Genomic DNA, 14,919 nt, shown 5'->3' on the forward strand with positions numbered 1-14,919 from the left:
ATAAAATAAGCTGTTTGACAAATGCATAATTACAAAGACTTACTTTTTCATCTTCTTGCCTGTAGCTACTACAATAAAGAGAAAGGTGTAAAAAAGCAAGAGAAATTAAAGAGCCATCTCCACCCATTCAAGTAAGTGACTGTGTTTCCCTCCTTTTCGGGTAGTGAAGGACTGTGCAGTAGGCCCTCCTGAAAGGCTGCAGGGACTCCTGTGTTCTAAGTGAGCCTACTTGGAAAGAAGTAGACGCAACTCAAAGGCACATAGCTCCAGAAGGTGAAAGCAAGCCCACACCTTGCCAAGGGAGCATGGTGATGCCATGGCCTCCTCCGGGGGGAGCTGTGCGGAGTTCTGCTCCATTTCTGTGTGTGCTCTTGCTGCTGTGTGCGTGGTTCCTGAGTATTATTCCGTGCACAGCTTAGCGTTCTGTGCACGGTGCCTGGGAGATGGCCCCTCTGGATTAGGTTGGGGTGTTCTATAGAGCAGCTAGCCGTCATGGGGAGTTCTGAAAGTTGGAAGAAGTATACATATTTTTAAATAATAGTAAAATTTGCAAGGAAATAGGATTTAGTATTAGAGTCTCAACAAAATTTGAGCCCTTCTGGTAAAACCAAGATAATAAAAAAATGACAATTTTTTTCAAGACTTTATTGTGAAATTTGTCAAAGAATGTTAGAGACCTTCTAATGCAAGCCATCTAATCTGGCCATTGACTTCATGGCTGACAGGTACTGAGCCACCAAGAAGTGAAGCCATTTATCCAGAGAGGTAGTAGCAGAATCTGCTGATTCACAGTGACATTTATCCCTGTCGATGTTTACACGTAAACAAGGAAGCAAATGTTGCTGCTGCTGAGGCTCAGTAGAATTCTGAAAGGGCGGTCTCAGTGAGCTTGTCCTCACTCCTGCTGATTCTGTTTGAGGGCCTCTGTGGAAAATACAGGTCGTCTATTATTTTGTCCCTATCTATTATCATGTGTCTAAATATTTGTTTGAGGTTCACAGCAATAATCTTATTTTTAACTAAGATGATGCTTTTTGGCCATTTAAAAAATCCCTCCTAGCCTAACCAGTGTGGCTCAGTGGTTGAGCGTCAACCTATGAACCAGGAGAACCTGGTTCGATTCCCGATCAGGGCTCGGTCCCCAGTAGGGGGCGTGTGGGAGGCAGCTGATCAATGACTGTCTCATCAGTTTCTCTCTCTCTCTCCCTCTTCTTTTCTCTCTCTGAAATCAATTTTTTTAAAATATACCTTTATTGATTTCAGAGAGAGGAAGGGAGAGGGAGAGAGATGGAAACACCAACGATGAGAGAGTCATAGATCAGCCGCCTCCTGCACACCCCACATTGGGGCATATGCCCTGACCGGGACTCGAACCTCCATCTCCTGGATCCTAGGTCGATGCTCAACCGCGGAGCCATGCTGGCCGGGCTGAAATCAATTTTTTTTAAATATGTAAAAATTAAAAACCCCTTCTACGGGAACAGGGAGGCCGCTCAAGAAGTGGACAGCAAACTGCAGCTCTTCAAGGAGAGCCGTAAGAGGAAGAAGGAGAGGAAGGAGAAGAAGCGCCAGAGGAAGGGCGAGGAGTGCAGCCTTCCCGGCCTGACCTGCTTCACGCACGACAACAACCACTGGCAGACGGCCCCCTTCTGGAACCGTAAGCCCCTCGTTCTCTCTGAGTGCCACCTACGCGGCTGCCACCACCCGGACACACAGAGACGCGCACCGCAGTCACCGAGATGAGCTCGGTGGCATGCGACCGGGACTCAGGACTCATCCACGAGGGGAGCGTCCTATTAGTTCCTATACTTGCAGCTAGAAACATTTTGCCAAACATTGTTTGTTCATCTTTAGGAATTTGTTTTAGTATTTTTGAAAATGCCGAGCTCTCCCTAGGTTTTTCTCCCAGCCCCTGACGGAGCTGCAGCCCAGGAAGACTGCTCTATAACTAAAAACTAAATAATGATGAACAAATTTGCCCCAAATACAGGTCGTTCCTGCTCTAGCTCAAGTGCATACTCTATAATAAAGGAAGTAAAAGCTCCTTGAATGCAGGGACCATACCCTACTGAGTCTCAGTCCCCTCAGTACCTAGCACTGTGCTTGCAGAAGTTTTATATGGAATTGCTGAGGATGCAGAATACTCATACTTGTGTACTTTTAAAATTAATGCTTATATTTGCTGTAGTGGCCTGGGTCACAGAGAAATAACACCCTAATATCCTGTGGCATGTTATATGGAGTAGCTGAAACACACCCCATCCCTACCCCCAGGTCTGTGTTTCTCAAACTGGGACTCGGAGACACCCAGGAATCCCAAACTATTCCTGGGGGGATGTAAGCCTGTCTGTGAGAATTTTTATTTTATCTTTCTACCTTGGCGCTTCTTATCTCAGTGTCCATGTTTGCATTGAAATCTACAGTCGCGTGAAGTCTGAGCAGACTCTCCAAGGCAGAGCGCTTAGCTCTTAGCGTGCTTCCCTCAAGCGGGGTCATTCAGATGGCTTGGGGTCTGTTCTCCGCAGGGCCCTGGGCTGAGCCCTGTGGACACAGCAATGAACAGGATGCACCTCATCCTCTGCCCTCATGACACTTAATTCTAGTGGGGGGTGAGGTGTCATAAAAAGAAAGTGAAATCATTACAAGGTGTAGTGATGCTATAAGGAAACAGTGATCAAAGTCATTGGAAGGGACCCGTTTCGAGAGGGTGGGGATGATGGGCCTTTCTAAAGAGGTGAAATTTAAGCTGAAACCTAAAGGGTCCAGAAAAGTAGACCATGTGAAAGGGGGTCATGGGTGGGAGCAGCAGTACCCCAGGCAGAGGGCATAGCAGGAGCAGAGGTCCCGAGGAAGTCACGAATTTGTTGTGTCAGGACTGCCAAACCCCTTTAAAGATGAAGTACTGAGAAACGTGAAGTTACAGTTGGCTCATAACTCACACGGGACATGCCTCACACCTCTCTCAGCTTCACCCCATCTGAACTGAGACCATCCTGCCCAAGACACCACCATTTCTCACCTCGGCGTCTGCAAAACCTCCCTTGTGTCTCCCAGACCCCTCTCTTGCTATTGCCAATCTCTTCTGCTCAGAGGACTTAGAGTGATCGATTAATGACATCCTGTTTTTCTTAGGATAAAGAGCGAAATCCTTACCATGTCTAACAAAGCCCCATGTCCACGTTCCTGTTCTACTCTGGCCCATTTCCTCCCACGCTCACCTACACCAGCCACTCAGCTTTTCTCTCTACCTCAAACATCCTAAGCTCCCTCCCACCTCAGGGCCTTTGCACACCTGGTCCCTCTCCCTAAAAGGCATTTGACCCCACACCCACCCAAACCCCTGGGCCTATCACAGACCTACTCACCCTCAGAGTTCAACTGTAACGCCACTTCTCATGGACACCTTCCCTGTGCCTTAGACGACGGAAGCCCTTTTTTTTACACTCTGTCAGCTCATTTTTTCTCCGCAGAACTTACCACATTTGTAATTATACGGTTTGTGTTTTTTTAGTTTTTTGCTTGTTTTTTCTTAACATTTGTATCCCCTACTAGACTGTAAATTCCTCCAGAGACCAGACCATGTCTGTGAGATGCTGTGCCCCCTACACAAAGGAGATGCTCAATAACCATTAGGTGATTAAACAAACAAGTGAACAGATAAGCAGACCACCTGGTCCACGGTCAGATCAACTCACATCTCACAGCAAATCCACACAGAGAGGGGGAAATACAGTTATTTTTAACATCTACCCACAGAGTACTTTCAAGAAAGAAAACGTAAATCTTAAAGAGTCAAGATTGGAATGGCTAGCCTGCCTCTGTTTTTTCGTTCTTTCACTTTGTCTTCTTTTTTACCGACAGTGGGGTCTTTCTGTGCTTGCACGAGTTCTAACAACAACACCTACTGGTGTTTGCGTACAGTTAATGAGACGCATAACTTTCTTTTCTGTGAGTTCGCCACCGGCTTTTTGGAGTATTTCGATATGAATACAGATCCTTATCAGGTACGTCAATGTGTTTTCATTCTATGGAGGATATTGGAAATAGAGTAAGCAGAGCACAAGCTTAACTATATCGTCCTGGCCTCTTGGTCCACAGCTCACAAACACCGTGCACACGGTAGAACGGGGGATTTTGAATCAGCTACATGTCCAGCTGATGGAGCTCAGAAGCTGCCAAGGGTATAAGCAGTGCAACCCAAGACCTAAGGGCCTTGACGTGGGTAAGGAAAAAAAAATTTTTTTTCTGTATTACCTGGAAAATTCTTTGTGCTGTCAAGTTTCCTGCCTTTGAAACATTGCTATGCACAGAAACATACAGTTTGGGCCACTTACAGGGGAATCTATCCAGGCAATTCCAAACACAGTTTCTTCTCTAAATTTAGCTCTGGGTGCATGAATGAAAAATTTAACGCACCAAAAGATTTGGTGAGTGTTTTGTTCCAACCTCTCCCACAGGACTTCTATTAGTAAGCCTTGGTTCCAGATAGAAGCATCCACTGGAAGATGGGATGAAAGCATTGGGGATTTATTTGTTTTTGCTGTCAGCAGTCATAAAATATACTCTAGGTAAACCAGTATCTCCTATTTTTTTTTTTAAGAGAATTTGGCTGGAAACACACAGTGCCCTGTTTTTGCTTATCACAATTTGGAGCTCCCCCAGTTGGACCCATGCCCGCGACATAGTGCACTGATTTCTCTCACCGGCATTTTCCATCTGAAACTAGAGCTATTTGGGCCGCTCATTGTGGGATCTTAAAGTATGAGGGCCTGTATAAAATCTAGGCGATGTTCCCTCCTGGGCCTGCAGTGTTTATTTCTCTGTTTGCCCATGGGGATGCATTGTCCGCCCCACGGTTAATGAGAATACTTATTTTCTCGTGATTCTTATAGAAATGTAAATACCAGCTGTCCGTTGAAGGAAGGAGGAGCTGGAGCTGGCTGAGGCCATGATGTCAGCATAGTATGCCAACCCCAAAAGAGTGAAGAGCTGGACACAGGCCTCGGAGAGCCGTTCACAGGAACCTGTTGCCAGGCTGGGTTTTCTCAGTGTCCTTTACAGCCTGTGTTTCTGCGAGTCCCTCGCAGCTCCCTGAGCCGTGTGACTTGAAAGGGGGGTAGGGGGAGCATCCTAAAAGGGCCAACATCCCACCTGTCATTTCCACCACCATAGGGTCCTGAAGGCTTTCGAGCTGTGAGAGCCCCATAAAAAATTACAAATCCTGCGAGAGAGGCCCCGGCTCAGCTGTCTGTCAACACTTCTCAGTTAACACCTCGGTGAAAGGAGTCGCAGCCGAAGAGTCCAGTCCCGACTTGCAAACTAGGTCTTTTGGTCACTGACCCCACTCCGCTCAAATCTTTTCAGATCTCCGGCTTATCTGTTGACCTTTTCCTCAAATCTTACCCCAAAACCCCACAAAGGCCTGGAAACTGAACCAACTCTTAGAGGCGCTGGAAATATTACACCCAGATATTCCTCCCCCAAAGAGCACAGCACTCTTATTGGTGATGACATAACAACTCCACTTGGTGAAACCTGACCAAGCGCATTCACGGGGAAGTGACTCGCCAGGTGGGGCCAGTTAGTGCCCTTAGACTTCACATTGTCCTCTCCACTTTCTAGGCCAGTCCTAAGGGACGTGATTATTGGCCCTTTTTTCCAAGTATTTTGTCTAAAAAATAACCAAAATGTAACTTTTACTGAGACTTACACAGACTTCTGGAAGTACTTTCTTCCTGCTTTTCCGTGGCCTCTCCTCCTTTCTCAACCCCAAGCATTTTTCATGTGAAAATTCTTATATGTTTTATCTTAAACCTTTTTACTTACAGCTTCCAATCCTCATTTTGAACCTAATAGAAAAGTTCCGTTGGACCTCGGCACTGTCTGTATTTAACACAATATGTTTCTTTCTAGGATTTAGATGTTGTGCGTGGAAATCTACATAGTGAATGGTTTTATGAGTCCTAACACTAACGTAAATTACTCTTGTATTTTCCTATATCAGGAAATAAAGATGGAGGAAGCTATGACCTACACAGGTATTCACACTCTTTCATTCTCCCTGGCAGCTTCTATCCCAATAACTGCATGATCCAGCCATTTCAACTAATTTCGGTTTCTTATCACATTGCACAGAGCATAGCTGGGGTGCATGCTTGTCCTAACAGCACTCACCACCGTCTCATGCCATTGGTTCCAGAGCTGTGTTTGTTTTGAAATCAGCTCACTGTCACAACAAGATTCTCAAGCATTTACTCACCCCTGAGCTTGTTTGCTTGATGAATGATGCTTTTAAGCGTGGAATTATGTGAAGGGGGGAAAAAGCAGAATGACCTTTGGGAGCCCTGGGGAGAGGCTGGGAGAATTATATTCCTTATGGTGCTTCCACGTTGATCGGCTGGAGAGGCTTCATGGAAACTGGTTATAGATTTTCATGAAATACAACGTCAAGAGCACAAAAAGAGCAATAGGAATTTTAAGAGCATTCTAAAGCCAAAGTTGGAGAAGGTAGAAGAGGTTCCTTGCTAACAGTTGTAAATGGACGTTGCTGCTGAGAGGCAGCAGTGATGTGATTCAGAAGCTCTGCAGGAGGTGGTGGTTGAAGAGCGGGTGCTGGGGTTGAGGACAGGGTGCCAGGAATAAGACATGTAGGAAGGTCTCAGCATAGCCCCTAGACAATGCTGCCTGACACACAGAAATGTCCTAAACAGGCCTCAGCCCAGTTACCTTGTCTCTCTCCAGCCCCCACCCATCCCTATTACCACATCTTGCTCCGACGGATGGGGGACCCAGATACCTGGTGGCCATGTCACTTGGTCACCTGGCATCCTCAGCCTTGCCCATTTTCCACTCCGAGCATAGACCTCAGGCGGGTTTGTCAGAAATGTGCCATGTGGGGCAAGAGAGTCTGTCCTCACCACCTCTGTTGCGGGGAAACTGAAGTACGCTGTCAGCACCCTGGTCAGTGAAGCTGCGTGGGGGAAAAACTTCCCTCAAAGGCATGTGGCCTTACCTACTGCCATCCGCACTGATGCCGTCTCAGAAGCGAAAGAATACTGGTGTTTCGGGGCTCCCTGTCCGCCCACCTCCACCCTGCAGCCTCAGAGCCCTCCTTTGAGGGGCCTCTCCCTGGTGGGACCAGAAGCCAAACAGCGGGAAGGGTGGTGGGAAGATGTAAACAAATGAAACACGCAAAGCTGGACTTTTGAGGCTGCTTGATAACGTTTCTGTCTCTTCTTTTTCTCCTCTCTCTGTCTTCTTTCCTGTCCTCGCTCTGCCCCCACCCGACCCGCGCCACCCGTAGCCCACGTAGGACAGAGCAGAAGAACCCGCTCATAAGCTGGTCTCACCCGGGATATGGGCTGACGAGGTAATACCCCGCACACAGGCTGCTTCCGGGGGGCACTGAGGACACTTCCAAAGTGTGACATTTTCAATGGACCTGACACTGAATATTGACTTTACGGTGATTTTGTGATGCCCTCGGATTTTATAGCTCAGGGATTTTTCATGTGGCCTTCTTTTACTTCTGTCATGAGGGAGGCAAAGCACATTGACAGGTTATTTAGGACAGTCTGGTCAGAGCCGAGTCGGGGTTCCTCTCCATCAAGTTCCCCCTGGACACCTTTGAAGTGAAGAATGCTCACCTGCCCTGGCCGGTGTGGCTCAGTGGTAGAACATTATTATTATTATTATTATTATTATTATTATTATTATTATTATTATTATTATTTGGGGGTGGGAGTGGGAAAGATTGCGTGTTCTCCAATTTTTTGTTTTTCTGTATTTCTTGCAGGACCTGAAATTTCCCCCCTTTTGCTCCCTTTTTTCTTTATCACCGGGGTTTCCAAAGGGTGTGTGTCTCTTCCTTTGTATGCCTTTGTCCCTGAAGCAATGCCTTCGACAGCCACCTGGATGCATGCACACTTAAGTCACAGTCACCTCTGTGAATTACCAGGACTCTCCAGTACTTAAACTTCAGATTCACATTCTTTCAGTGATGGTTTCAAACCTGTTCTTAACTCCATCCTCACTTCCTCCTGCTCTTCTTGTCCATACTGTTTTCTAGGGCTGATGCCCAAAGTACAGCTCTGCTGAGAGTTGGCGTTAACTCTTTTTACTTACAGGTGATTTGAAGGTTATATAATTTTCTATCTTCTAGCTAAACTGAGATTTGGGTTTTTGTGTAGTTTTCCTTAATGTTCCTGCTGATCTGTATTGCTTGTGGGTAGTTCAGTGTATTAATCTAGGCCACCTCTTCAGAACAGTGCTTGGGCACAACTGAAGAAAAGATGTGGTTTTCTGCAGGACTGTGGTCATCTTGGTGCTGTAGAAAGACCTGAGAGAGAGAGAAAGTGGCTGCATTCTTTGCATACTGTGCAAACCACTGAAAGATTGATTTGTCTAGGTCATAGAACTTTTAGGGCCAAAAAAAAAAACAACAATCAAAGAAATAGATTCAAGCATTTGATTTGAAGAGTTTAATTGCACTCAATTTTGTTTTTATACAAAATAAAATATCTTACTAAGCACTGCCTATTACATTAAAATACTTTCAAATCCGTCATTCACTCAATCAACCCCATCAGTAGTAAAGGTTTTATCACACAAGCATCCCCATGTTTGCCAGATGAGAGACCCAGACTCAGAGGCTCGCTCACGTGATTTTGTGGTTACAGAGTTGACTTGAGTAGAGCCAGGAGTGAAACATGGGCCCCGACTTTGCCTAGTCATAGCGGTTATCACTTGCTTGATCAGCTTTTCAATTTTTTGTTAGTGTTCAATCACTTTTGTAACCTAAGGCCACCCCTTGATAACAAATTACCAGGGGAAAATACCTTTGGTGTTACACTTCAAATTGATTTGCTCTGTCAAAACCATGTAAGTTGCTTGTCCAAAAATCAGAAATCTTTTCCCCACTAATGACCCGCCTTCATCTCTCTTCACAGAGGACAGCTATGGGATGGATGGGAAGGTTAACCTTCCCAGGCCCAGCGCAGACATCAGCGGGCAAGGCCTGGAGGACGTGCACAGTGTGAATGAAAGCGTCTCTGAGGACAGACAGAACTACAGACTTAGTCTGCTTGACTGGGCTAATTACTTGGAGGGTGTAGATAGAGTATTTGCACTGCCAAACGGTCACCACGAGCAAATTAAGACCAATGAGGCTAAAGCTGCTCGAAGTGATGGGTTCCTGGCTGTATCTGCTGAGCTCTCTGTGCCCGTAGAGATGGCCTCCGCTGAGTCGGATGAAGACCCGAGCCCTGTGGTTGGGGAAGCCCCTCATTTGACCTTGCCAGCCGACCTTCAAACCCTGCATTTGAACCGACCAACATTCAGTCCGGAGAGTAAACTTGAGAGTGAACTTGAATGGAATAACGACATTCCAGAAGTTAGTCTTTTGAATTCTGAACACTGGAGAAATCATAAAACTGACAAATGGATGGAGCCTGAAGAGATGAGTCACCTTGAACTTGACCTCAGTGGTGGTGACATGCCAGAGCTGGCACCCAAGCCCGCCCTCAGGCTGCAGCCCATCAGCAGGCACCAGAAAGGACTTCCCCAGCATCGTGGTCCAGAAGAAGATGTTTTCGAAGATCAGCTGCATCTTCCTGTGCATTCTGATGTGGATTCCACTCATCCGACCATCAAAATGTTCACCTTGGAGCAGCCCATTAACTCCAGCAGCCTGGAGAGCGTGTCCAACGAGGTGGAGAACAGTCACAGAAGGGGGACTGATTAGATGAAATTGTTACCTTACCCTAAACACAGTATTGTTTTTAACTTTTTATTAGTAAACTAATAAAGGCAATCAAGACAACCTACATTCCAAGCTACCCTCGGTACCTGTGTGCAGTAGATGGCAGTGCGCATGCAAGCGGGCGCACAGGGACCTGGTTTGTAATTCACTATGTGTCGAGAGTAGAAAGAAAGGTGATTTGTGGATTTTTGTTGGCTTAGGGGATACTAAAACAGTATTATCTTTGGACAGTTGTAGGGACATGCATATATCAATGCTGGCCAATCAAGATGGCTAGAATTGTGCCTTCCTGTGTTTCTGAAATTGGACGTCCTCGGTGAATCTTTCAACACACTTTCCACCACCTGCATCATGTGGTTTGGGTTCATTTTTAACCACTGGAACTTTTCAATGCCATCACTTTCAGTTCATTCATTTTGCACTCTGAGATCTAAATGCCATGTCTGTTTGGCTAGTCTTTTTATTATTTTTTTTACAGGCTTTTCACAGTCTCACTGTTTGTTCTCAGTGTGACAAAGTAAAATAGAACCCCAAGGACGACACACAGTGTAGATCCCATATTGTTGAACATACGCTTTTGCCAGAAAATATTGCATGTGTTTGCCCTCGACTTGCTAAAATTGATTAGCAGAAAGGCATGACTAATGAAGTTGGCAGCAAAAATATACAAGTAAGCAAAACAAAGATCACCTGCTCTCTCTGGGCCTAGCCTCAAAGTGTTCATCGTATGCTTAAGATAGCTAAATTTTTATTATTTTCTTAAGAGGATAAAAGGACTGAAGACTTTTTTCCCCCCCTGAGCTTTTTCTTGACCTGGCTGATAAGCTTAAGTGTTGAGAAATTATATTTTGTTTTGAATTTATATAAGGAATTTTTTCCAATAAAACACACTCATGAATGTTTCATAATTTAAACACACCATATGTGTTGTATGATTATTTTTAAGACCTTCACCAAGTTCTGATTTTTTTAAGGCATAATTCAAAACTGCTTTACAAATTGTGTTCTTAAAAATATTCTTGTTATGTATTAGATTTTTAAATACCAGCAAAAGGATTACCTCATTGAAACTTATCAGTATCCTAATCCACTTCCCAGTAATAGCTTAACAGCGATTTTCTTTTTAGATAATTGAAACACATAGGTAAATTATGTTTTCTTTAAGTGTTTAAGGTAAACTCTTTTACAGAAAATTTAATATGTTATAGCTGAATCTTTGATAACTTTAAGTCCTTACTATAGACTCTGTACATATGTTAAAATTAACTAGCTCTTTATCAGGTGTGTGTGTCACCGGCTGAATGACAGAGGAAACATATTTATGGTCATGAATGATGTGCTTTGTAAAAAGGCTTCACCTTATTCGGAAGCATACTGTGTTTTTAATCTTGTGTAATATTCTGTAATACTTTTATAGAACAATTCTGGCTTCAGGAAAGTCTAGAAGCACTATTTCTTGAAATAAAAGGTGTTTAAACTTTACCTGTTTCAGAGACATGAACTTGACCACGTTCTTATGGTACACCCATTCCTTGCAAGTAAAATTAAATCCTGACCTCAATTTACATGATTGGCTATTAGCTAGATCAATAAAACTGCCCCCAAACCAGTGTGTTATAGAACATTCTCAGATGAGGGATCACAGCGTGGATTTGTCTCGTTGCTGTCAGGAGGGTGTGGCAGACAGCACAGGGTGACTTCGGGGCGTGCGGCCTGGGCTAATACTTGGCTTACTTCTCTGCTGTCACCATCTTGATATGCTTAATAATTTTTGAACAAGGGACCCCCACATTTCCATTTTTCACTGGGCCCACAAATGATGTATTCCAGTCCTGGGCAGTACAAATGAAGTTTTTTTTAAAAAAAAAGGCCTTGGCCAGCTTGACGCAGTTGGTTGAGTGTCGTTCCCTACACTGAAAGGTTGCAGGTTCGATTCCCAGTCAGGGCACATACCCAGGTTACAGGTTCAATCCCCAGTTGGGATGTGGACCCTCTCTCCCTCTCTCTCTCCCCCTCCCTCCTTCTCTCTCTAAAATCAATAAAAATATACCCTTGGATAAGGATTTTTTTTTTAAATTAAAAAACAGGAAGACAGCCCCACCAAAGGCAGTTTAGGGACCCTGGACTTTGGTGGAGACCTAACCACCCTCCAAGACCTCGAGTTTTCTGCTGGACACTTCCTTCTGCTCTAGGTCTCCTGAGGACCTTTCTCCCCTCAGGTAGAGCCCCTAACAATCTATGAAATGTCCAGAAATCAGAAATGTCTGGTAGCAATAAAGAAAATAAAAGCAAAGGACTTAGGGATCTGCCAATTCAGTCCTTAGATAACTGAGGAAACCATCTGTATTAGTTTGTTAGAGCTGCCATAACAGAACACCACAGACTGGATGCTTTAAACAACAGAAACTTATTTTCTCACTGTTTTGGAGGCTGGAAGCAAGATCTGTCAACAGGGCTGGTTTCTCCTGAGGCCTCTCTCCTTGGCTTAGAGATGGGCCACCTTCTTGCTGTGTTCTCACATGGCCTTTCCTCTGTTCATGCATATCCCTGGTCTCTCTCTCTCTCCCCTTTCAGCTGATGATTAAAATGCTTCAGGCAATTAATACCTCAATGTGGTCCACCAGCCTGGTTCATTTGGGCCCTCATGACTTATAAAAGCTGCTGTGGAAGCTGTACTAGCCCCCTCAGCCCCTTATCCTCTTCAGCCTCTCCCAACCCAATGCATCCCACGTTCACTGCCTGGTGAGTCTGCCATCACCATGGCTCAGCCTCCAACTCAGAAACTTCAATGATTATTTAATGTCCTCTGTGAAGTTCTAGCCTTTCATCCACCCACCTGCTCTCTGCTCCACCTCACCTGTCACTATTAGCTTCCCTTGGGTTGGCACCACCTTCCCAGGCCTGAATTTTAATCCACTTTCCACCTACCCTCCTGGGGTTTATCCCCATACACCATCTCAGCCTGTAGAGATCTCACCCATCCTTCAATTCCCATATCATCTGAAGTTTTGCTTTTCCTTCCCATGTAAACTTCCCTGGACTCCTCCACCCCTGGACACAGTTTCTCCCCCATTTTACACTCTCCCCCAGGTAAAGAAACACTGACGATGTACCAAGTCTGGGGCCAACAGAGTGAGACTAACTGGCCGCATGCTAACCTTGCTCCTTCCCCCATTTCAAACCAAGAAACTTACCTAATGAGACCACTGGTTAGTATTGGTCAACTCACCTAGTTATGTTGTTGACATTAAAAAGTTTGCCAGCATAATACCTTGAGCCTCATGGTGAGTCCACTGCTGTATGAAGTAGAGAAAGTGACTTTCAAATTTCCTGCCGGGACTAGAATATCCCTGATCCCAGATGTTAAGGAAGCACTGGAGAGGGGTGGGGACAAAGGGAGCTACAGAGCTGAAGTCTTTCATGCTGAGCACCGCCTCACTTTTCTGCTGAATTTCCAGCCCCCACACCAGTCGGCCTCCCACAACTCTGGGGCTCAGAATCTGCATAGTTACTCCACCTCCCAGACCCAACAGCACAGGTGACCCAGAACCAGAGTGGAACCAATTGAACCACTAATAGGCCTCAGCAAAAGAGGAGATGTTATAGACTTCGCCACCTTAGTATGCTTGTGGTCACTAAGAACCCCACACAACTCAAGCCCAGGGACCTAAGGGCCCAGTTTAGTAGAGCATGTATTTTCCATAATGACCAGTAGATGTCACTGTAGTACAACTTAAGACATCTTGGCTGGGGGCCAGAACCTGGGCCCCTGGCAGACCTGCCATTTAATTGATTTCTAAAGTAGCTTCACTACCATTTTTACAAGAACGCATCTAGAACAGCGTGATCCACACTGCAGCCTCTCTCATTCTGCAGTGCCTAAGATCCTAACCATGCCAGCAGGCCAATGAACAGTTTCGGCATTCTACTGATTTATATGGATATTATGAGTTGGAACTACATCAAACTTTGACATTTAAATTCAAAAGTGAGCACCGAATATTGATCTCCTTGCTTTCCACTGACTTTGTGCAATTAAAAATTTTTTCTGGCTCCCACAGGCTGAAGCTCCAGAAGCCGTCTGTCTCTGCCCAGCTGACAATTTTAAAAACAAGAGAGGAACTGGATGCTTTTTAATAGCTCTTAAAAAGCTGAGGTCGTACCAAGTCTGAGCTAAAGCAGTAGCTACATCATAACCTTTCCTCTCTCCTCATTTCTCAAAAAGAAACTTTTTCTCATGTATCTATTTCAAAAAGGCCAATATCCAGGTTGGTTCTGCCTCTCCCTTGCAAGTGTGAGAAATTCAACAGGAACACTTTTGCCTAACTTGCATACAAAATTGAAGAGAAGGTGGTAGATGTGGGCAGGGGTACTATTTGCTCTTTGCATAAATGGCACCCTTGATGAATGCACAAGGCCAGGTGGGAAATAAGCATTCACCCAGAAGTCAACAGATGCACTCACCCCAATAACTCATGTATCTCGAGCCATTGTGACCCTCTAGTTTTGTTGTGCAGAGGGTGGCACAGTGAGAAATGGAAATCAATTAGCCTGCTCTCCACCTATCGAGTGCTCAAGGCAGGCTTCTAAATATAAAATATAACCACTTTGTGCTTCAGTCCATGAGTCATGCTGTTATTTCCACAGCTCCTTTTACCTCCTTCCACCTCTCATCCAAAAGTCTCAGATGCCAGTATACTTGGGAAACTCTGCAGTCATCAGAAGAGACTTCAAAATCCAGTGCTTTTTCCCCATGGGTGGAGTCAGCGCACATTCTTCCTCCAATTTCAGACCAGTTCCTGGGCCATTTTAGCAACGATTAATTCAGTGGAGGATGGGGAAAGGGAGTTTAACTGCTTTGACCAAGTTTTGACAGCCACTCCTTCAGAAATCATTCTTTTTTATGCTTGAGACTTTCCTTTTGTTTAGCAATTTTTAGAATAATGAGTTGGACTCCTTTGAGAATCATTCTTAATCTATCATGATCAATCTGTGTGGCAAAAAAAAAAATATATCCATCGAATGCTCACCACTTGCTCCCCTACCCTTCCAGGATCTCAGAAGTTAGGCAGGGACGTGCAACTAGTTCAGACCAGTGCAGTGTGCCACATGTCACCTCTGGGCTGAGAAAGAGAACAGGCCCCTTGCCTTTCTCTGGG

General features: G+C 45.0%; 1 protein-coding gene across 8 annotated transcripts in view; it reads left to right on the top strand.

Moving 5' to 3' along the window:
• The window catches only part of SULF1 (sulfatase 1), a 136,632-nt gene extending 125,390 nt beyond the window's left edge, over positions 1–11,242 (top strand). For 4 of the 8 annotated variants that reach the window (XM_081117324.1, XM_081117325.1, XM_081117327.1 and 1 more), the window contains 5 exons: positions 66–131; positions 1,485–1,657; positions 3,862–4,004; positions 4,099–4,222; positions 8,949–11,242. In XM_081117324.1, the coding sequence (XP_080973450.1) occupies positions 66–131; positions 1,485–1,657; positions 3,862–4,004; positions 4,099–4,222; positions 8,949–9,742 (1,300 nt within the window). In that variant the 3' untranslated portion in view covers positions 9,743–11,242. Of the gene's footprint in view, positions 1–65; positions 132–1,484; positions 1,658–3,861; positions 4,005–4,098; positions 4,223–6,004; positions 6,039–7,303; positions 7,370–8,948 lie in introns of all 8 variants that reach the window. The other 4 variants (XM_081117328.1, XM_081117329.1, XM_081117330.1 and 1 more) reach the window with 2 other exon arrangements.
• Positions 11,243–14,919: the final 3,677 nt, after the last annotated feature.

Source organism: Miniopterus schreibersii (assembly GCF_964146895.1).
Source record: "Miniopterus schreibersii genome assembly, chromosome: 17".
NCBI lineage: Eukaryota > Metazoa > Chordata > Mammalia > Chiroptera > Miniopteridae > Miniopterus > Miniopterus schreibersii.